We start from the raw sequence: 23,290 nt of genomic DNA on the forward strand, positions 1-23,290 counted from the left end.
CTAAAAAAAGGTTTTGTGGTTTACACATGAAAGAAGTGAAACAATCATGGCATTCAAACAGATGAAATACTTAACAGACAATCAATTTTTCAATGTATAATTTCAGTTACATCACACTGTAAAGTTTTGCTATAAATTCTGTGTGTTAGGATTGAGCCCTCCACTATCACCTGATGAAGGAGCGTCGCTCCGAAAGCTAGTGTGCTTCCAATTAAACCTGTTGGACTATAACCTGGTGTTGTGTGATTTTTAAGAAAATGATCAACACACTCAAGTGTCTATCAACAGTGCTCACTGGTACCAATCTTTCCATCTGAGAAATTTCAGATATAAGATCCATTTGTTGGCAAGTGTGGAAAGTACAGTTCTTAACATTTCAAAAAGCTTCAGCATTGACCACTAAATCAAAAGCAGAACAAGTTAGCACACCTCACTACTACATGGAAAGAATGTCAGATTGTGTTACATTGACAAGATCAATGAGAAACAAATCACATTTGAAAGCCTCAAATCAATATTTCACTTCAAGAACAAATTAGACACTGACAAAATCACACTTCAGTTGCTCATACCAACTTCCAAGAGAGTCTGTCAATAGTTTCATTAATTATTTGTATGTACTCCTGAAGCATGCAACTAGGGAAACATACCAAATGAAGCTCATTTGCGACAGAATTCTCACTGATCTCTTGATAAATCAATCACTCAATTTCATAAATGAAATGGGGGTCGAATTTTAGGAAGAGTCCAAATACAGTGGATACAGAGTTTAGAAAAGTGACCAAGTAACAATATACAACAAAAGTTCATACTGCAACATGAGAAGATGGACCTCTTAGAAATATATACGTGATAACTTGTAGTCCTAAACACACTAATGCTACTGTATTTTGTCAAAGGTGTGTTTCCAAGACTCCATATTAGCAAAGTCAAAACTTTCCAGCCCTACTGTAACTATGTGCTTATTGTAGGAAAACAGCTCAATTTTTAAGATGTGCTACAGTCTCGAGCATTACTAGCATCGAACCAAATCATTTCCAAGTCGATTGGTAGGTCATGCTTTGGTACAAAACCCTGAGGGACAGGTCAATACAGCAATGGGACAAGTTTCTTTAAATAGGGAACAATTACAAATGGATGAACCACACCACTCTTCTCAGAGAAGTATCACCATCACCTGATCCAGATGTTTCAGAGGAAGGATAAGAAAAATTTTTAATTTGCCCTTTCATTCCTGCAGTTACATCAACCTAAGACCCTTCAGCAGGTAATATCCATTCAGGACATCAGGCCAACAGATTGATTAAATCACTGATTAGGTAACACCAGCTTTACCAACTTTATCTCAAGTGTTTCTACACTTGATTTGACTCTGTATCCACCTGTTGCCGGTAATGATGAATCAATGTGTATAAATACTGTAAAAAGGGTATCTAAGTTACTCAAGTAAGAATGTATAAAAGATCAATGTTTATGACAGGGTTGGGGGAGGGGAAACAAAACCTGGGAGGGGTATTTGTAAAGTCTCTCAGACCCTGACACGACCTCACAATGATGTCATGGGGCTAAACAGCTCAGTGCAGGCAGAATTCAGTTAGAATCAAGGGAGAAGCAGATGTAGGTGACCAGTCTTTTTTTAAAAAAGTAACAATAAGATATCAGAACCTGATTTTTCAAATTATGTTACACAGTATATAGTGTTAAGATGCAATAAATAGAATTCTACAAAAGTCTACACTTTGAGAGTTCTTGACTTTGCCTTCTCCTAGATTAGCTTTGAAGCTAAACTCAGATATGCATCAAAAGCCAAATGACAAAAGATGGGGGCATTCTTGAATGACAAAAGTGCCAAGTGTGGTGCCAGCAATTTGTTTTGGGACAAAAAAGTGTTCATTTCATTCAAGAAACAGTGTCATTTAGGATGCTGTTCTGTTCCCTTTTTTAAATAACAGAGGGTACAACATAGTGAAGCTTTTTTCAATGTTATATGTGACCATATCCATCTTGCAAACATAATTAAGCATTATACCTTTTCGTTGCAGACAATCTGGTCTGTTAGCTGTCATGATTATTTGTTATTTCCGTCAAACTATAACATTCTACATAAGTTAACAATTTATTATTTGGTGGGATTTGGGTGTTATTGATTCTGCCTGCATTTATTGCCCATTCCTAGTTGTTCTTGTGGAGGTGGTAAAGCTGCATTCCTGAACTACTTCAGTCCATTTTGTGTAGGGAAGATCTACAGTGCTACCAAGGAGAGAGTTCTGGGGTTTTGACCCAACTACAGTACTACAGTGAAGGAATGGTGATATATTTCCAAGTCTGGTTGGTCAGTGGCTTGGAACGGAACCTGAAAGTGGTGGTGTTCCCGTGTATCCACTGCCCTTGTCTTTCTAAATAGAAGTGATCATGGGTTTAGAGGGTGTTAACTTAGGATCTTTGGTGAATTTCTGCAGTGCATCTTATCTTTTGCACTGGTCCATTGGGCTCTTCTGAGAATGGGGATATTTGTGGAGCCAGTGTTTAATTGTTGTCCACCATTCACAACTGGATGTTGTAGGACTGTAGAGCTTAGGTCTGATCTGTTGGTTGTGGGCTCACTTAGCTCTGCCTATCACTTGCTACTTATGCTGTTTGAAATGCAAGTCATCCTGTTTGGTAGCTTCATCAGGTTGATTCTTCATTTTTAGGTATGCTTGGGTGCTGCTCCTGGTATGCCCTCCTGCACTCACTATTGAACTAGATTTGATCTCCTGGCTTGATGTTAATGGTTGTTTGGGAGATATGGCAAACCATGAGGTTGCAATTATGCTGGAGTACAATTCTACTACTGATGTCCCACATTATAAACATCTTTTAATACAGAAATTCAGATCATGTTCTGGGGAGCTGGTTTGGCCAAAATGTGACTCCAGACCCATAGCAATATGGTGACTCTCAAATTTCTTCTGATATCGCCTTTCAAGCATTTCATTGAATCAATCCTGCTGATTACTATGACCTGTCATCTCTCTGCTGACGAATAAGTACTCCACCATGTTAAACAACACTTGAAGGAAGCGCTGAGGATGGCAAAGGTGAAAAACGTAATTTGGGTGGTGGATTTTAATGTCCAAAAGCAAGAATGGCTCAGCAGCAACATCGCTAATAGAGCTGGTTGGGCCCTAAAGGATATAGGTGCTAAACTGGGTCTGCACCCAGTGGTGAGGGCACCAACAGGAGGAAAAAGACATACTTGAACCTCTCCTTACCAATTTGCCAGTTGCAGATGCATCTGTTTATGATAGATCAGTGAGAGTGATCTCCACACAGTCCTTTGGAGACAAAGTCCCATCTTCATATTGAGAATAACCTCCATCCTGTTGTGTGACAATATCCCCATGCTAAATGGGACAGACTTTGTACAGATCTAGCAACACAGTTTTTTTTTCAAAACTCACTTTTGGGATGTGGACTTCACTGGCTGGCCAGTGTTTATTGCCCATCCTTGGTTGCCCTTGAGAATGTGCTGGTGAGCTGCCTTTTTCAACTGTTGCAGTCCATTTGCTGTGGGTTGACCCACAAAGCCTTGACATTCAGTGATGTTACCAATACAGCATTCTTCACTATCAACTGGATTTACCATTGACCAGAAACTGAACTAGATGAACCATTTAAATACTGTAACTACAACAATTAGTGAAGGAATTCCAGGATTTTGACCCAGTGACAATGAAGGAGTGATGATATATTTCCAAGTCAGGATGGTGAGTGGATTGGAAGGGAACTTGAAGGTGGTGGTGTTCCCATTTATCTGCTGTTCTTCACCTTCCAGGTGGAAGTGGTCGTGGTTTTGGAAGATGCTGTCTGAGGACCTTTGGTGAATGGTTGGAGTGTCATAGAGATGTACAGCATGGAAACAGACCCTTCAGTCCAACCCATCTGTGCCAACCAGATATCCCAACCCAATCTAGTTCCACCTACCAGCACCCGGTCCATATCCCTCTAAACCCTTCCTATTCATATACCCATCCAAATGCCTCTTAAATGTTGCAATTGTACCAGCCTACACCACTCCCTCTGGCAGCTCATTCCATACACGTACCACCCTCTGTGTGACAAGGTTGCCCCCTAGGTCTCTTTTATATCTTTCCCCCTCACCAAAATCCAAGCCCTTTAGTTCTGGACTCCCGACCCCTGGGAAAAGACTTTGCCTATTTACCCTATCCATGCCCCTCATAATTTTGTAAACCTCTATAAGGTCAGCCCTCAGCCTCCGACGCTCCAGGGCAAACAGCCCCAGCCTGTTCAGCCTCTCCCTATAGCTCAAATCCTCCAACCCTGGCAACATCCTTGTAAATCTTTTCTGAACTCTTTCAAGTTTCATAATATATTTCCGAAAGGAAGGAGACCAGAATTGCATGCAATGTTCCAACAGTAATCTAACCAATATCCTGTAGAGTCGCAACATGACCTTCCAACTCCTGTAGTTAATATACACCAAACACCTTCTTCACTATCCTATCTAACTGTGACTCTACTTTCAAGAAGCTATGAACCTGCACTGCAAGGTCTCTTTGTTCAGCAACACTCCTTAGGACCTTATCATTAAGTGTAAAAGTCCTGCTAAGATTTGCTTTCCCAAAATGCCGCACCTTGCATTTACCTGAATTGAAGTCCATCTGCCACTTCTGCTGCTATTGAGAGTTAGTGAAAGAGGGAGTGGATGCTTGTGGATGTAGTGCCAATTAAGCAGGCTACTTTTTCCTGAATGGTGTCACGCTTCTTTTGTGTTGATGGGACTGCACTCATCCGGGCAAGGAGGGAGTATTTCATCACATTCTTGACATACATCTTGTAGATGGAAGACAAGCTTTGGGGAGTTGGGCGGTGCGTTACTCATCACAGTAGTCCTAGCCTCTGATTTTTCTTGTAGTTACAGTATTTATATGGCTCATCTTGTTCAGTTTCTGGTCAGTGGTAAATCCAGTTGATAGTGGAGAATGCTGCATTGGTAACATCACTGAATGTCAAGGGATGATGGTTAGATTCTCTGTTGTTGAAAGTGATCATTGCTTGGTATTTGTGTGGTCAGGATTTACTTGCCACTTGTTAGCCTAAGCCTTGATGTTGTCTCAATCCTGTTGTATTTGGACTTGAATTGCTTCAGCATCTGAGGAGTCATGCTGAACATTCTGCAATTATCAGCAAACATCCCCACTTTTGACTTGATGATGGTGGGAAGGTCATCGATGAAGCAGCTGAAGATGGTTGGGTCTAGGATACTACCCTGAGGAACCCCACAGAGATGACTGACCTCAAATAACCACAACCATCTTCGTTTGAGTCAAGTATGACTCTAACCTGCAGTAGATTTTCATCATGATTCCCATTGACTCCAGTTTATGCTGGGGATTCTTGATACCACATTCAAAAGTGGCCCTGATGTCAAGGGCAATCACTCTCTCCTCCTCTCTGAAACTTTCCTCTTTCGTCTATGATTGAAGTGGCTCTTGTGAATCTCAAATGAGGCCTGAGCAGATTATTGCTAAGCAAATGTTGCTTGACAGCTCTGTTGATTACTTGTTCCACACTGTACTGATAGGGAGCAATGGGGTGGCATTCAAAAAGGAGCTGGGAGAGATCAGCTCTAACATGTACCCTTTCAATGGAATTGTAGGAGCAATTAGTTCAGAGAACTCTGGATGTCTAGGACAATTCTGGACTGCATGAAGAAGAAGAGTAGGATTCTTAGCAAGTTCAAAGGCAGCAATTCAGCTGCAGCCCCAGAGAAATACAGAAAGTGCAGGAGCAAACTTAAGAAAGCAATCAGAAGAGCAAAAAAGACATAAAAAAGGACTTGTGAACAGGATTAGGGAGAATCCTAAAATATTTTATAAATACATTCAAGGGAAGTGATCAACCAGGGAAAGAGTAGGGCTCATTAGGGACCAAGGGGCAACCTGTGTGTGAAGTGGCAGGATATTGGTAGAGTGTTGCATAAATACTTCTCTTTGGTTTTGGTCTTCACTCTGAAAAAGGAGAACATAGGTTTGGAATTCAGGAAAACAAACTGTGAGGATCTTTGACATAGGAAATGGGGGAGTATTGGAGGTTTTGTTGGAGTTAAAAACTGTCAAATCCCTTGGCCTAGATGAATTGCATCTCAGGCTGCTGTGGGAGGTGAGGCAGAAAATTTCAGGAACTCTGACAGAAATTTTTAATTCCTCTCTGGCCATAGGGAAGTGCCAGAGGATTGGAGGATGGCTAATGTCATTCTGGTTTTTAAGAAGGTTGGCAGAGATGAACATGGAAATTACAGACTGGTGAGTCCCACATCTGTGATAGGGAAACCACTGGACAAAATTCTGAAGGAACAAATTAATGCTCACTTGGAAAGGCATGTGTTAATTACAGATAGTCAGCATAGCTTTGTCAGAGGGAGGTCATGCTTAACTTTATTAGAATCTTTTGTGATCAAGTGTATGGATTTTAGCAAAGCTTTTGACAAAGTCCCACATGGGAGACTGATGATGTAGGTTAAAGGAATTTAGGGAAACTTGATGAGATGGATCAGAAACTGGCTTAGTAATGGATTGCAAAGAGTAGTGGTAGAAGGCTGTTTGAGTGGTTGGAGGCTGGTGTCCAGTGGATCAATATTGGGGCCCTTATTGTTTGTTAATTAATAGAGATGAAAATGCGGAGGAATGTCAAGCAAGTTTTCAGATGACCCCAAGATTGATAGAGTAGAGTGGTTAATTGCAAAGAATAATCCCTAGCAAAAACTGTAGGTTGGAGGAAGATACAGATGGGTTGGTCAGATGGGCAGATCAGTGACAGATGGTAGTTAACCCTGACAAGTGCACGGTGATGCATTTTGGAAGAAGAAACAGCATGAGGGAGTACTTAATGAATGGCAGGACACTGGGTAGTTTAGGAACAGAGGGGTCTTGGGGTAATTATTCACAAATCTGTGAAGTTGACAGAGCATGTGATTAGGATAGTTGTGGCATTGTGTCAAGCGTAATGAGGTAGTGTTAGAGTTGTACAGAGCGTTGGTCAGGCCACAGCTGGAGTTACGTGTACAGTTCTGGTCACCTCACTACAAGAAGGATGCGATAGCACTAGAGGGGGTACAGAGGATATTCACCAGGGTGTTTCCTGTGATGGAGAAATTGAGCTATAAGGAGAGACTAAATAGGCTTGGATTGTTTTCTTAAGAGTAGAAAGGGTGGAAGGGGAGAGACATGATTGAGGTGTATAAGATTGAGGGGTAAGGACAGGTTGAATAGAGAATAATTGTTCCCCTTCATTGAAGGGTTAATGAGGCAGAGGCAGAGGCATAGTTTTAGGCTAAAGGGCAGGAGATTCAGAAACTTGTGAAAAGTATTTTCACTCTGCATGTGATGGGAATCTGGAATGCACTGCCTGGGAAGGTAATAGAGGCCAGAAGCCTTACAATCTTTCAAAAGTGTTTAGATGTGCACCAGAAATATCATAATATTCAAGGATATGGGACAAGTTAAGGAAATTGGGATTAGTGCGGCTTTAGTGGTAGTTATTTTGGTGCAGACTCGATGAGTCAAAGGACCTTTCTGCACAGCATGTATCAATGTAAAGTAGACGGATGGAGTGGTAATTGACTGGGTTGGGTTTGTCCTGCTTTGTGTGCACAGGACATACTTGAGCAATTTTTCACATTGTTGGATAGAAGTCAGTGTTGAAGCTGTATTGGAATAGCTTGGCTAGGGAAATGTCTAGTTCTGGAGTATATGACTCAGTACTATTGCAGGAATAGTGACAGGACCAATGAGCTTTGCAGTATTAGTCAGAATTACAGATTGTTGTGGAAAGGCATTCTAAAATGCAAAAAAAACAATCCAGTGGAATAAGAAAATAAAAGTAAAACAAATCAGATTCATAAAACAGACAGTACAAAATATAGGTACTGTGCAAGATGGGTTAATATGTGTGAGAAATTCCATAAATTCTGGATGTGATATAAATGAATCAGTAATTAACAATTAGCCACACTTAACACCAATTTAAGTAGGTGCTCACAATGGAAATTGCTTCAAAACAGACATGTTTCAAACAGTGAGAATGATAATTATCAACAAGAAAATAGTACAAAGATAATCTACAGAACAACTGATATATCTGCCCTTCCAGTCAATTGTTCTGGCATCTGTTACACTGTTGTTTTCTTCTGTTCACTTTCTGCCTTGTCACATATTTTAAAGGCTTCAAATGAGACAATTGCTGTGAATTGATTTTTGTTCTGACTCTCCACTTCATTCCTTTAAAATGGACAATTTTGGCTTCATTTTGTATTTGAAGTCACAACAATGAATAGAATATTTTTGCATATTATCACAAGCAATCTAAGGTTAAGCTGAAAGCAAATTCTTTGGAGAATAAACCCCAGTCTATCCAAACATTCCTTAACCCCAACCTTAAAGTGGAGCCTCTGTTAAATGACAGTGACAGATTTTCATTTTGTATGCAAACCAGCCTTATGGCCTCTCAGAATGATATTGCCAAATTACTGATAGATTTTGCAAGTGGCTTGGGGAGTGGAACACTAATCTATGCGAATACAAATTGACCCCAGGAACCATATTCCAATGTGCATGATTCATGAAAGTATAGACTGACATACGTTATAACAATTCTGAAAACCCCAGAGAAATTGTGCTAATAGCTATTAACGCTGTTTCCATAATGTTTCTGCTGATCTTCTGCCAAAGTTATGGGAAGAGATCAGTATGGCCTCTGCAGAAATTCTAGGCAAAGCCAGGTAGTTCAGATAAGGGGGTACCTTTGTTCTGCCCTTTTATTTACATGGGAACATTGGGATTGCAGATGAAAAAGACTACATTTCATGTTGATCTTCTGCAATCTTGGGAGTTGCATTATGTAATGATAATGGATATGTTGTCTGATCGTAGTCGTCAATCTCCTTCAATTAATCTGGAACAGATTCAAAGAAAATTTGCAATCCCAGGAACAAAATCCCAGGAACAAAAAGACCAAAAGTGCCGTTTTGGTCCACAAATATTATGCTTAATGCACATCAAAGCTTAAGTTACTGATATGCTGTATGTTCCATTTCATGAAGATCTTACCAAATTGCCAACAAGAATACAGCTTTTTGATGAAAGCATAATATTACCACCTAATAACAACTCTCTCCAAATCATTTGGACCAAAAGCGTGTAGTACATCTATATTCTTTAATCTTGTGTTGATCCTCACCATGCAAGGAATCTGTATATTAGAGAATGACTTCTACATATTGTTGAGTTGCATCCATGATCCAATTTCTATAATACCTTTTGATTATCACTGGATGTTTCAAGGTGCTCATAGCCAATGAAGCACTTTTAATGTGTGGTCACTGTTTTAATGTAAGTGTTTGCATAAGTAAGGAAGCCCCTGGGACCAGTACATTCATCACAGCTCCAAAGGTTTTTGTGAGCAGGATAATTAGTTGAGAGTCAATGTTATTTTTGTTGTCAAATTCAGAACTTTCCATATCATGAGTCATTTCAAGGACCTTACCTCTTCACTTTCAGCATTTCACTGCATAAAGTTATTTCAAAGCACTCTTGGCACACCTATTAAGTGTTTCTTGGGCATTTCTGGAATGAATTCACCTTTTACCATTGGTTGAAATTCTTTCTCCAGCTATTACAGGTCATAGAGTCATAGAGATGTACAGCATGGAAACAGACCCTTCGGTCTAACTGTTCAACGCCGACCAGATATCCTAACTAAATCTAGTCCCACCTACCAGCATCTGGCCCATATCCCTCCAAACCTTTCCTATTCATATACCCATCCAAATGCCTCTTAAATGTTGATTGTACCAGCCTCCACCACATCCTCTGGCAGCTTATTCCATACACGTATCACCCTCTGCATGAAAAAGTTGCCCGTAGGTCTCTTTTATATCTTTCCCCTCTCACCCTAAACCTATGCCCTCTAGTTCTGGACTCCCTGACCCCTGGGAAAAGACTTTGCCTATTTACCCTATCCATGCCCCTCATAATTTTGTAAACCCCTATAAGGTCACCCCTCAGCCACTGACGCTCCAGGGCAAACAGCCCCAGCCTGTTCAGCCTTTCCCCCATAGCTCAAATCCTCCAACCCTGGCAACATCCTTGTAAATCTTTTCTGAACCCTTTCAAGTGTCACAACATCTTTCTGATAGGAAGGAGACCAGAATTGCACGCAATATTCCAACAGTGGCCTAACCAATGTCCTGTACAACTTCAACATGACCTCCCAACTCCTATACTTTGTCTAATAAAGGAAAGCATACCAAACGCCTTCTTCACTATCCTATCTACCTGTGACTCCACTTTCAAGGAGCTTTGAACCTGCACTCCAAGATCTCTTTGTTCAGCAACACTCCCTAGGACCTTACCATTAAATGTAAATGTCCTAAAATTTGCTTTCCCAAAATGCAGCACCTCACATTTATCTGAATTAAATTCCATCTGCCACTTCTCAGCCCATTGGCCCATCTGGTTAAGATCCTGTTGTAATCTGAGGTAACCCTCTTCACTGTCCACTACACCTGCAATTTTGGTGTCATGATTATTAGATTCCCTACAGTGTGGAAACAGGCCCTTCGACCCAACAAGTCCACACCGATCCTCTGAAGAGTAACCCACCCACCTCTGACTAATGCACCTAACACTATGGGCAATTTAGCATGGCTAATTCACCTGACCTGCATATCTTTGGACCGTGGGAGGAAACCGGAGCAACCGGAGGAAACCCAAGCAGACACGGGGAGAATGTGCAAACTCCACACAGACAGTCGCCCAAGGCTGGAATCGAACCTGGGACCCTCATGCTGTGAGGCAGCAGTGCTAACCACTGAGCCACCGTACTGCCCTATCATCTGCAAACTTACTAACTGTACCTCTTATGCTCATCCAAATCATTCATGTAAATAACAAAAGTAGAGTACCCAGCACCGATCCTTGTGGCACTCCACTGGTCACAGGCCTCTAGTCTGAAAGAACAATCCTCCACCACCACCCTCTGTTTTCTACCTTTAAGCCAGTTCTATATCCAAATGGTTAGTTCTCCTTGTATTCGTGAGATCTAACCTTGCTAATCAGTCTCCCATGGGGAACCTTGTCGAACACCTTACTGAAGTCCATATAGATCACATCTACCGCTCTGCCCTCATCAGTCCTCTTTGTTACTTCCTCAAAAAAACTCAATGCTTTATTCTTCTTTCAGCCTGTCCTTAACTGATGTCAGTATCTGTATTATTTTAAAATCTGGAAATCTTTGAGTATTCTGTTCATGTGAATTCAGAATTTTCATTTGTTCCAACAAGGCTGAAGAAAATAATCAGTAATATCAGGATTTTTTTGGCCAACGGTTAACTAGTTCAACAGAATGTCCATCATTGAGATCCAGACACTAGTTAGGACCAGGACTTTGTCCAAATGGAACACTTTGGAACAACCCAATAATTTCAAGAACATGATTCATCCAGCCATTCTGAAATTGAATGGGTTAACTTGCTAGGAATCATGATATGTTCTTTAAGAGAATGAAAATGTCCTACATCTTCTGATCTGGGTCAGAATTTCTATTTCAGACCCAGGTAAGACAAAAGAAGTTACCTCTTTATTTTACTGAGATTTTTCTGGTTTGACTTGCAATGAGTCATGAGTTCATGGAATGCCCTATCAGTAGCAGTGGTGGACTCTCCCTCTTTATGGGCATTTAAACGGGCATTGGATAGGCATATGGAGGATAGTGGGCTAGTGTAGGTTAGGTGGGCTTGGATTGGCGCAACATTGAGGGCCAAAGGGCCTGTACTGCGCTGTATTGTTCTATGCTCTATGTTCTATAGAATGAATATGAAAAGACAGTACAGTAATCCATGCAAAGGTGGATAGATCCTTGGGAAGCGAGGGAGTGAACGTTTAATGGGGGTTCGTGGGAATGTAGAATTGAAATTACATCCACATCAGCCAGTGAATTAAAGTGAATTTTTGTAGTAGCCAGGTTCCCTTTTTACAACATTTAATTGCCATGTTGTGATAAGTAAACAAAGGTCCCAAAGTCACTTTAAAACATTACCAAAAAACAGCAAGTGTTTAATGAAAGAAGGTGAGTGAGTTGGATGGCAGCACATGGGTGATGGAACGATGAGGTGTCTACCAACTGTGGAGGTGGGGTCGAGTTTCAGGTATCGGGGCATGTTGGCCAAGTATTGGATGTCGCAGGGATTAGCGAGGGGGTGGTGTTGGGGGGATGTGGCGGGGATGAAGTGTCTTTATCAGTTACTGAAAGCCATCACAAGACAGGCATGATGGTACAGAGTGTAAGGTGCAAGAATAGGTTATGTGACAACCTTAAGCCTGCTCCATTGTTTGATGAGATCCTGGCTGATGTGGAGGTAACTTCAATTCTACATTCCCACGAACCCTCATTAAACGTTCACCCCCTCGCTTCCCAAGGATCTATCCACCTCTGCCTAAAAAACATTCAAGGACCCTGCTGCCACTGCCCTTTGAGGATAAGAGCTCCAAAATTCATGATCCTTTGAGATAAAATATTTCTCCTCATTTCTGTTTTCAAGGTGCAACCTATTATTTTTGAACAGTGATCCCTAATTCTAGATTCAATGGTATGAGGAAACATGATGCCCACAAACATCCTTTGAAGCCCCTCTGAGGACTTTATATGTTTCAATCAAATCACTGCTTACTCTTCTAAACTTCAGCAGACATAAATCTCGTCTGTTCAACTTTTCAACATAAGACAACCTGCCTATGCCAGGTATTAATTGAGTAAACCTTCTCTGAACTGCTTCCAATCAGTTTACATCCTTCCTTAAAATGAAAACCAATACTGTATATAATACTATGATGTGTGGGGGTGGGGTTAGGGGTCAGTACGAGATTGTGAGGTTAGTTTTACAGTTACACTTGAGTTAAAATAGGTTTAACTTAAACTACAACGTGTAAACTGAAGATCAGGACCCATCTGTTTTTTGAAACATACCCAATTCTAATTGAAGGTCCAAATCATCATTGCTGTCAAACTGATGGCCTTTCATTTGACAAAACAATTTCTCTCTCTCTCATCATGTAACAAACTCATTGTCCAACTTTGTTGGTCATATCTTAATGGTACCATAAAAGGGCAAGTAGAAGATGGAGGCTCTGAAAACTACCTCAAGTGCTACAGGGATTGAACTCATGCCTTCATTAAGCATCATGCTTTAACCAACTGAGTTAACTGATCCTATCCACAAAATGTCTGACAGTTTAAACTGCCACTTCCCTTAATGCTTGACAGATGTTTAAACTTTTACCAATTTTTAAAATCTTTTCCAAACATCACTTTTAGGCAGCAATTCTCTATTAACATGTTCTAATATATGAAGTCAAGCACTGGAGATTAGAACAAGAGTCTAATCATTTCATGATTTTATAAGTTTTTATTTACATGACATACACACTAAAATATGCACCTCCTAACACAGCCACTTCAGATTCAGTTTGTTCCTTTTATTCAAAACACAATTGAATCCTTAGTTCATGGCAATCATCTGTAGACAATGAAACACACATTTCATACATGAATTCCTCCAAATATTAGCACTGAAGTGAAATACCTGTCTGTTTGAGGTCAGCACACCCATTTGTTAGTTGTCCTGCCCAGTGGAAGTGGAAAAATTCCAGGTTTAAAACTTTTCAAAGTATTTGAAGTACAGTCTATGGCTTATGTGTTTCCATTGTTTGAAATACCTACACCTAATTCAAATAGACTAACATATAACCTCAAGTTTTAGTAAATAAAGTTTTCATGTTGAAATTTGGACTGTCTTGGCAGAAATTTAAAATCTCAGAGAGATACGCTGAAGTATTGGTTAAAATTGAAACCAACAGGATCTCAGTGTAATTTACTATACCAAATTTAACATTATAATATCCTTGTCATTGCTAAAGAAAGTTCTTTTCTGTAGAATCCTGTATTATTTGGAATAATTAACCAAAATTAAATAAGTAGCATTAGAAGGAGAGTTGGACTTAGAGATAAAAGCAGAGGCTGAAAATAAATGCAACATTATGGCATTCAGACTTGGAAGAAGGAAAGGCTGCCCTCTGCCCAATGCAGGTTGAGTTTGTCAGGATTCTACTGTGAATGAAGCAGTAAAAAATTAATAAAAAATGGAGAAAAGATATTAAGGGAAGAAAGAGATATGGGAAGAAGAAAGAGGAACAGCATGAACAACAATAGGAAATGTTTCTATGACAAAGTAAAAGCAGAACTTATATTATGAACAGTGGTTCAAAACCAACTGAGAGTTTTGACTTTGTAAAGGTTATCCACTTGTACAGAAAAAGTGAATGGCTGTGTAGCCATTAAAGTTAACAGAAGAGCCTCCACAGAATCCAGAATTCACTAATTATTTTCAAATCTTTCCTTTGAAGGATTATGCTGCAACCTTAGGTTGATCATTTTAAAAAGTGAATGAATTTACAACATTTTGCAAAATAAGGAAATTCTTGGGGATCATTGGTAGTGGTGGGGTGTAGAAGAGTAACATTAGAACTCAGTATAGTGTAGGTTAATACAAGTTTTATTGTCAAATTAGTGGTGCTTGGTTTTCTATTTCGATTTATATATGATAAGGTTTGTATTTGTTTAAAAAGTGTGTAATCTTGTGGCATGGTTCAGTTGATTAATTGCTGGGTATCTGGATTTATTAAAAGCTAAATTGTATCTAATAGGATTATGACATTGAGAAAAATTGAGATTTTACTTTGAGGGCTTAATAGAAATTCATGTTTAGTATATTTTATTATGGATTTTTGATAGATGGTATCTGGTCTGTAATTTGGAGCCCTGTACAGAAGTGTACTTTTTGCGAAACCTTATCCGTTTTCTTTTTTATCTTAATCTTCTTTGGACATTTAGTATCCACAAAGAGTGGAAAAACCACAAATTACTGGATCTGGATAAATCATTCCTGTATAATTAAATAACACAAAATAAACTCAATTCACGCACCATAATCAGCAATATGAACAGCCCTGTATTCTGGTTTGTGGATCCTTTTTCCTTTGATACATTCATGCAGAACAGCATTATCTTCCAGTATGTAGGTGTCTATATAATAAAAATGAAATAAATACATTTGTTTCGGCATCATAAAAGGCATGATAATTTTAATATCAATCATGAGGGTGACCAAACATATGAAGACAATTGCAAAGTACATCACTTTTATTACACTACTCAGGTTACAACATTTTTATGAGTGACAGTAAAATATCACAATAGAAAATCACTTGACCCATGCTAGTGTAACCAAGATTAATAAAAACAAAACCATTCAGAACAGAAATGAACTTTCCACATTTTATATTTACCAATGCATTACTTTGTGGTTTCACATTACTCTCATATTATTCTATGCCCTAATGTTGTTCTCATTATTCAAGACAATGCACTGCATTAACATTGAATGGAAAACCAACCAGTCACTTTTATCTGAGTGACTGTAATACTCTAGAAAAGTTATTGATTCTCAACTTGACAATACATGTCCAGAGGCAAGAACTGGATAAATGTTCCACATAAACAATGAAATCCCAATAGTATTATAGCCCCTCGGTAATACATTGAAGTATCAACCTAGACATTTAATAGTTTGGTCTGGGACTTAAAACCCATGCAGCCTTCTGGTGCAAAATGTATCATGTTATCTCATAGAGTTACAGAGAAATACAGCATAGAAATAGACCCTTCAGTCCAACTTGATCTTGCCAACCAGATATTCTAAATTAACCTAATTCTATTTGCCAGCATTTGACCCATATCCTTTAAACTTATATACCCATCCCGATGTCTTTTAAATATTGTACTAGCCTCCACCACCTCCTCTGGCAGTTCAATCCATACTTGTACCACCAATCTGCATGAAAAAGTAGCCTCTTAGATCCCTTTTATATCTTTCCCCTCGCACCCCAAATGTAGGCTCTCTAGTTTTGGACTCCCTTACCCTAGGGAAACAATCTTGACTAATCATCCTATCCATGCCTTTCATCATTTTATAATTATTAAACAAAGACTGATTAAGATTTGCGTATGCCAAGTTAAAGCAAATGAATAATTTCAGTCTCATATTATGGAGAATTAAACTTAAATTTGGTTTATGATTGGCAATAGAAGATAAACATCAAGAAAATATTTCACAATTTTACTCTTTGACTCCCCTCACACATGGGAATAAGTTCAGCTTTAAGATTGAAGCAATCATTCTGTAAATTTAAAAGTAAGGTTAGGATCACTAAAAGTTGATTACATTAACCTACTGCTTCTGCAGCTTTCAAAAGAAAACTTGGTTACATTCTTGACATTTAAAAGGGCAATCATTAATGAAAAGCTGCTTTTCAAATCAATTTCTGTTTGTTAATAAACACAGAGCCAAGTCTAATCAAAGTCTAATCAACTCCTTCAAAAAAATTTGAAAAATATTTCTTCAGAGGAAAGTAGAGGGACAAGAAAGAAGCCCAGGTGCGTCTGAGGAAGCAGTGATGTCTGCAAGATCTAGCTATACCTGTGTGTTCTGCATAATAATCGGGGTCCTTGCTGTTTTAAGGTCTAATGTCTGTATTCAAAAGCTGTTTAAAATTAAGGACAAACAAATAAGCATATTTGCTCCAAGTAAGTTGATTGTGTACATCTAGGATTATATACTTACTGTTTGGATTGCTTGTGCTATGGACTGAGACCATCGGTATATTGGGACCTATATGAAATATAGAATATAAGAAAAGATTAATCTAATACCCTGTAAAATTAAAATATGTATATGCTTTTGTGAGAGACAAGTAGGATCTTATTCGTCCTCACAACAATTTTTTTTTGCTGTGTTCTGATCTAAAGGTATATCAGAGAAATAAAGAAGGTCATAATTGGATCTTTTACATAGTACAATATTCAGAATAAGGATATTAAAAGAATATTTATGTCAACTTATATAAACCTCATAATTACGTTATAGCACTGTCTTTACATATGAAGAACTATTTTCAAATTTGAACATTTAATTGCACTAGAATCACTTGAGAAGCTGAAGATGAAAAATAAAGTTGCAACCAAAAATGGTATTTGAATTCCCACTTGCGGATATCAGAAAGGAAAGTAAAGATTTTTAAAATTGGTTCCTTTTAAAATGGAGATGGTCAAACAATCAGCTTTAAGAAGATTCAAATAATGTGATCCTGTTCTGAGGTCCTTACTGCCTCATTAAGTGAACAAATAAAGTGGCACATATCAGACATTTGAAAGAAATATATGCCAGCATTCAAAATAGAGATGAGATTCTTGCACCTGAATGGAGAGGCCTGAGACACAGCTAATAACAGGACTCAATCTCACTAGTGTAGACAGCTTACTGAAGATGAGGCCTTGAAGATCAATGAAGGAGATAACTGGTGCGGAATCACGTTTAGGATGGGGCTTTCTGGCAATTGGAAGGTACAAGAGAGAGGCCGTTGCCAGAAGAGGGAGGATGGCCAAGAAAGCAATGTTTGGGAGAGAGCAAATCACGAAATTTGAGGAGGGAAGGGATATCAGGATGGTGTGTAGCAGATTAAGAAATGGAACAGTGGCCATGATCAGACTCTCAATAGTTGAACTGCAATCTTTCAGAACAGGCCATCACACTCAAGTGCTACTCATCATCACAATATATCATGTTTTAAAAAAGATTCTACTGACTAAATACAAATGAAATGGGAGTTACTTGCACTTCAAGGTTTCCTGGCTGCTGTAACTGCATTTTGTTCCTTCCTCAGTAAAGTCAATGAATCACCTGAAGCATTCAAAAGGTACCGGATTGAATTACAATTCAATAATAATGAAGTAGGTCTTGTGTCAAAAGCAGAATGCAAAGATCAGTTTGAAATACAAGGTAAAACCTGGAAAATGGAGTTTTAAAAATTGCAAGTATGATTAAATAAGAAACAACAAGATGCTATTGTAGAGAATAAGGGTAGGTTGACCAGCTTGAGGAGTTAATTTATTACTTTACCCATTAAATAACTGTTCTGCATTGTTGAAAGTAGCATCTGTTCTGCTGTTATTTTATTCAATGGAATGTGTATAATAACATGTTCTGTGACAGGCTTAGTTTATAGAGCGATGATCAGATACTCTTACAAAACTTTGAAGTAGTATTGAACATAGGAATTGAAGAGTACAATACATGTCTTAATGACACAGCTTTTTCCACTATTGCAATTCATTTTAAACAAATGGCTTTCTAAGTAGAGTAGACAAGGAAATTTTACACAAAATGTAGACACATTCATTATTGCTAAAGCACGACATGATCTCAGCCCCTGCAGTTTTGTATTAGCTTTGTCTTTTGTCTGGACTTTAAAAAAAAATTGATCCACATAACTGCTGCAAGCTAGAACAGAAGTTAATTAAGCCTTTATGCTACAAATTACAAAGTTCTATTATAAAGCACTGATTTGACTCTTTTACTTTGAAATGAATGCATTTGAATACCTTCCACAGTATAAATTCACTGACACAATAATTCAATTGATCCCAAAGAAACTATCTAATCTTGACAATCAAACTACTTTTGGCACACTACAGCTGAGTGTGGGGGGCTCGGGTTGGGGCCATGAAGGTAGGGGAGGGGAGGTGGAAGGCATTGGAAGTAAAGGTTGGGAAGAGGGCTTTGGCAGCTATCCAGTAGCAACACTGTCCCCCACCCCAGCCCCTCATGATGGCAACCTGCAAGTAGACTGAATTTTAGTTTGGCTTTTGACCAGCTAATTTGTTGCTTTATCTTTACTCGTCTTCTTGTGGTCAATTCGGACTTTTTCAGAGAATTGTTAGAGTGCTCACCAAACCTTCTCCACTTTTCTTTTGGTAAATCCTTAAATTCCATTTGTCACCATGGCGAGTCTGCACTTCCCATCTAAAGTTTTGCAAGTCCCGGAAAACAAGTAGGAGAATCAGCGCTATTGTGTGATAGTCTTATCTATGACCTGCATTCCCATGGGGTGATGCTCTGTGCTGGAGTTTAATCTTCAGAATTCACTCAGGAGTACACTGTTTTAATTAGAATAAATCAGTGACTGATGACAAAGGCCTTAATTTCTCTTCTGCCCGTTTATCTGTTTCTATATCTAGCCATTAATAAATAATAAATCATTGGTTACATTTTATGTGCATAATAATATTATTCAGTAAACTTACTCTATCAAATGCTGATATGGTCAGGCAAACAGGCATAATAAAATGACTCAGACAACGGAAGCATTCCTTGAAGGGGTGGAAAATAATACTCACTCTCTTTGACTTAAGAGCTTCACTATGGGATAAGATTATTTTTTCAGCAAAACAATTACTTGGTCTGAATAGATTCCCACGAGGTTTTGTCCCCTCCTCACTGATAGGTCATATCATTTCATTACTGTCTGACAAGAAGTTACCAGTTGTCATTGTGGGCCAGGCATCAGGGAAGCTGCTGTTAATATACTGAAGGAGAGGCTTAGATCAGTGGAAGACCTTAGGAATGGCAAGCTACCCACTCACCACCCTCCCTTCTAGCTAGTTAAATGCCCTCCTTTGCCACCAAACCACAATTCCTTGATTTCTAAAATGTATTTTGGCTTACAAGTTATATTTTTGTTCGATGAAAAGTGAAACACATGGTCTAAACTATGACATTAAAAAAGGAGGTTACACTGAAAGCACAGTGAAACATGATGTTGTTACGACTTAGTATGTAGCCTTGCCCATTATTTTGTCAGTTGTATCTCAGAGGAAAAAAAAGCTCAAGCTCAAACACATCCATTTTCTGCAGGCTGGAATGTAGAAATGATAGAAGGACATGTGCATGCTGACAGTAAAAGGACCATGATTTCACAATTGCAATATATATTAATTATGGCTCCAAACTTGTATACCTCCACATTTTCTGGCTATTTTGTAAGCATGGGTAAAAATTGGAACAAACTGAAATACTCTACATGAAATTAGAAAAAAAAACAAAATTATAATCATTTGGAGGAAGATGCTCCAAGCATGGAAACATAATCCACACTGTAATAACATAAAGTAACAGTTGGTCTGAGACTCTTACACTATCTCATGTAAAGTTACACTTTAATACCTAAAAACTTCCTCCATTATGAGTCAATATACTTGTGATCATGTAAATTATCTAATTCGAAACACCAGTCATCTCTTGATATTTTTGACTGAAGAAAGACAGAGCAGAAATACAGAGTAAGGGCTAAACTGATCATTCTTGTAGTAAGTATGACCAAATTTGAATGCAGAAACTCAAACAAAAATAAATATCTTTGAAAATTTTTATGTAAAAATGTAAGCAATTTTACAACAACTTTATAGACACCAAACAACGTTGCACAAAGATATAACTATTATATAGCCTTGTGCATTATTCTGAACTAAATATGGAAATTGCAGAGATTTTAAGGTCATGTATCTCGAAGTTGATTTTGATTATCATCTTTTGCATTTGTAGTCAGAATAAAGACTGTAATCATACATAATCCACTATCTCAGCCTACTGTAGCAATCCCTTGCATCGTAGATGCCTGTCTTCAGCCAATTCACTTCACTCCACTTGATATCAGAAAATTCATCAGCTACTGCAAAAGCTATGGGCTCTGACAACATTCTGGCAATTGTATTGGAGACTGGTGCTCCAGAACCTGGTATACCTACCATACCTGTTCCAAAAATAACTACAGCAATGGCCAATTTTCCGCATCGTCTAGTGGATGCTGGGTATGTGCTATACACATAAATCAAGGCAAATCCAACCCAGCCAGGGAAGTGATGGAGGGTGTCATCGACAGTGCTATTATGCAGTACCTGTCTAACAATAACCTATCCATTAGCATCCAGTTTGGCTTCTACCATGGTCATTGAGCCTTGGTCCAAAGACTGACAAAAAGGCTAAACACCAGAGATGTTGTGAGACTAACTTTTTTTGGCATCAAGGAATTCCAGCAAAGCTAGAGTCAATGGGCACCATGAGGAATATCTCCTCTACTTGGAGTCAGACATGTCACATTGAAACTAACAGAATATGGAGAAGCCTGGATACAGTGGACATGGAGATGATATTATTATTATGAGTAACGGAGATTGGACCAAAGGGCACAGCCTCAGAGTGAAAGGATGATCCTTCAGCACTTAGCTGAGGAAGAATTTTTTTCAGCCAGAGTTTGTGGAATGCATTGCCGCCAAAGACTATGGAGAAAGTGAGGACTGCAGGTGCTGAAGAGTCAGAGTCTGATAGTGTAGTGGTGGAAAAGCATAGCAGGTCAGACAGTATCTGAGGAGATGGAGAGTCAATGTTTCGGGCATAAGTCATTCTGGATGAAGGGTTAATGCCAGAAACATTGACTCTTCAGCTCCTCAGATGCTGCCTGACCTGCTGTGCTTTTTCAGTGCCACACTTTTCGCAGAAGACGATGGAGGCCAACTCTTTGAGTGCCTTTAAGACAGAGAGAGATATTTCTTGATTAATAACGTGATCAATGTTTGAAGGGAGAAGATAGGAGAAGGTGTTGAGAAATATATCAGTTATGATTGAATGATAGAGAAGACTTAATGGGTCAAATGGCCTAATTTTGCTCCTTTAGCTTATGGTTTTAAGGCACAAAGGAAGATAGTTGTGGTGGTTGGACGTCAGTCATTTCAGTTCCATGTCATCTCTGCAGGAATACCTCAGGATGTAGGTTTGCTTGCTGAGCTGGAAGGTTCATTTCTAGATGTTTCGCCACCTTACTAGGTAATAGCTTCAGTGGGCCTCCGGGCGTAGCATTGCTGATAATTCTGCCTTCTTTTATATGTTTGGGTTTCTTTGAGTTGGGCATGTTATTTCCTGTTCTTTTTTCAGGAGGTGGTTGATGGTGTCTAACTCAATCTGTTTGTTGGTAACATTCGGGAATGCTTCTAGGAATTCTCATGCAAGTCTCTGTTTGGCTTGTCCTAGGATGGATATGTTGTCCCTTTTGAAGTGGCGTCCTTCCTTATCTGTATGTAAAGATACTAGTGAGAGGTGGTCATGTCGTTTTGTGGCTAGTTGTTGTTCAATGAACCTTCCAGCACAGCGAGCAACCCTATATCCAGAACCACAACTAGAGCTACAAATCTTCTCAAAACTCACTAGGAATACCTCAGGATAGGGGTCTAGGCCCAACCATCTTCAGCTGCTTCACCAATGACCTTTCCTCCATCATAAGGTCAGAAGTGGGGATGCTTGCACAATGTTCAGCACTATTAGTGACTCCTCAGACACTGAAGCAGTCCATGTCCAAATGAAGCAAGACATGGAGAATATCCAGGCTTGGGCTGACAAGTGGCAAGTAACATTTTCACCACATAAATACCAGGTTATGATCATTTACAACATGAGAGAAAATATCCATCATTCTTTGATATTCAATAGTATCACCATGGCTGAACCCACACTATTAACATCTATGGAGGATATCATTAGAAAAGTGACTCCAAGAACAGGTTAAAGGCTAGAAATCTTCGAGCAAATAACTTATCTCTTGACTCACCAAAGCCTGTCCAACATCTACAAGGCACAATCAGGAATATGCTAGAATACTCCCCACTTGACTGGATGGGGATGGGGGGGCATATCCAACAACACTGAAGAAGCTCGACATAATCCAGAATAAAGTAACTTGCTGGATTAGGACCGAATCCACAAACATCCACTCCCTTTACTTTGACACTCAGTAGCAGCAGAGTGTGTGATCAACAAGATGCACTGCAGTAATTCACCAAGGATCCTCAGACAGCACCTTCAAAACCCAGGACCAATATTGTGTAGGACAAGGGCATCAAATACATGGGGACACTGCCATCTGCAAGTTCCCCTTCAACCCAATTACTATCCAGACTTGGAAATATATTGCCGTTCCTTCAGTGTCACTGGGTCAACATCCTAATGGCTTCTTTGCTGTACCTACATCAAATAGACTGCAGTGCAAGCACACAGTTCACCATCATTTTCTCAAAGGCATGGATAATTAATACAAGCCTAACCAGAAATGCCAACATCCATGAGTAAATAAAAAAAAGCAAGCTGGGTGGTATGGTAGCTTAGTGGTTAGCACTGCTGCCTTACAGCACCAGGGATGCATGTTCAATTCCAAACTTGGGCAACTGTATGTAGTTTGTACATTCTCCTGGAGTCTGCATGGCCTTTCTTCGGTGCTCTGGTTTCCTCCCA

General features: G+C 39.2%; 1 protein-coding gene across 4 annotated transcripts in view; it reads right to left on the minus strand.

The window, feature by feature from the left end:
• LOC140482332 (inactive dipeptidyl peptidase 10-like) overlaps window positions 1-23,290 on the minus strand; it is a 1,704,473-nt gene that overhangs the window by 59,578 nt on the left and 1,621,605 nt on the right. For all 4 annotated transcript variants that reach the window (XM_072579621.1, XM_072579623.1, XM_072579624.1 and 1 more), the window contains exons 17-18: window positions 16,739-16,786; window positions 15,043-15,141 (exon numbers count right to left, since the gene is read on the minus strand). In XM_072579621.1, the coding sequence (XP_072435722.1) occupies window positions 15,043-15,141; window positions 16,739-16,786 (147 nt within the window). The remainder of the gene's footprint in view (window positions 1-15,042; window positions 15,142-16,738; window positions 16,787-23,290) is intronic.

The sequence above is a fragment of the Chiloscyllium punctatum genome, chromosome 10 (assembly GCF_047496795.1).
Source record: "Chiloscyllium punctatum isolate Juve2018m chromosome 10, sChiPun1.3, whole genome shotgun sequence".
Lineage (NCBI taxonomy): Eukaryota > Metazoa > Chordata > Chondrichthyes > Orectolobiformes > Hemiscylliidae > Chiloscyllium > Chiloscyllium punctatum.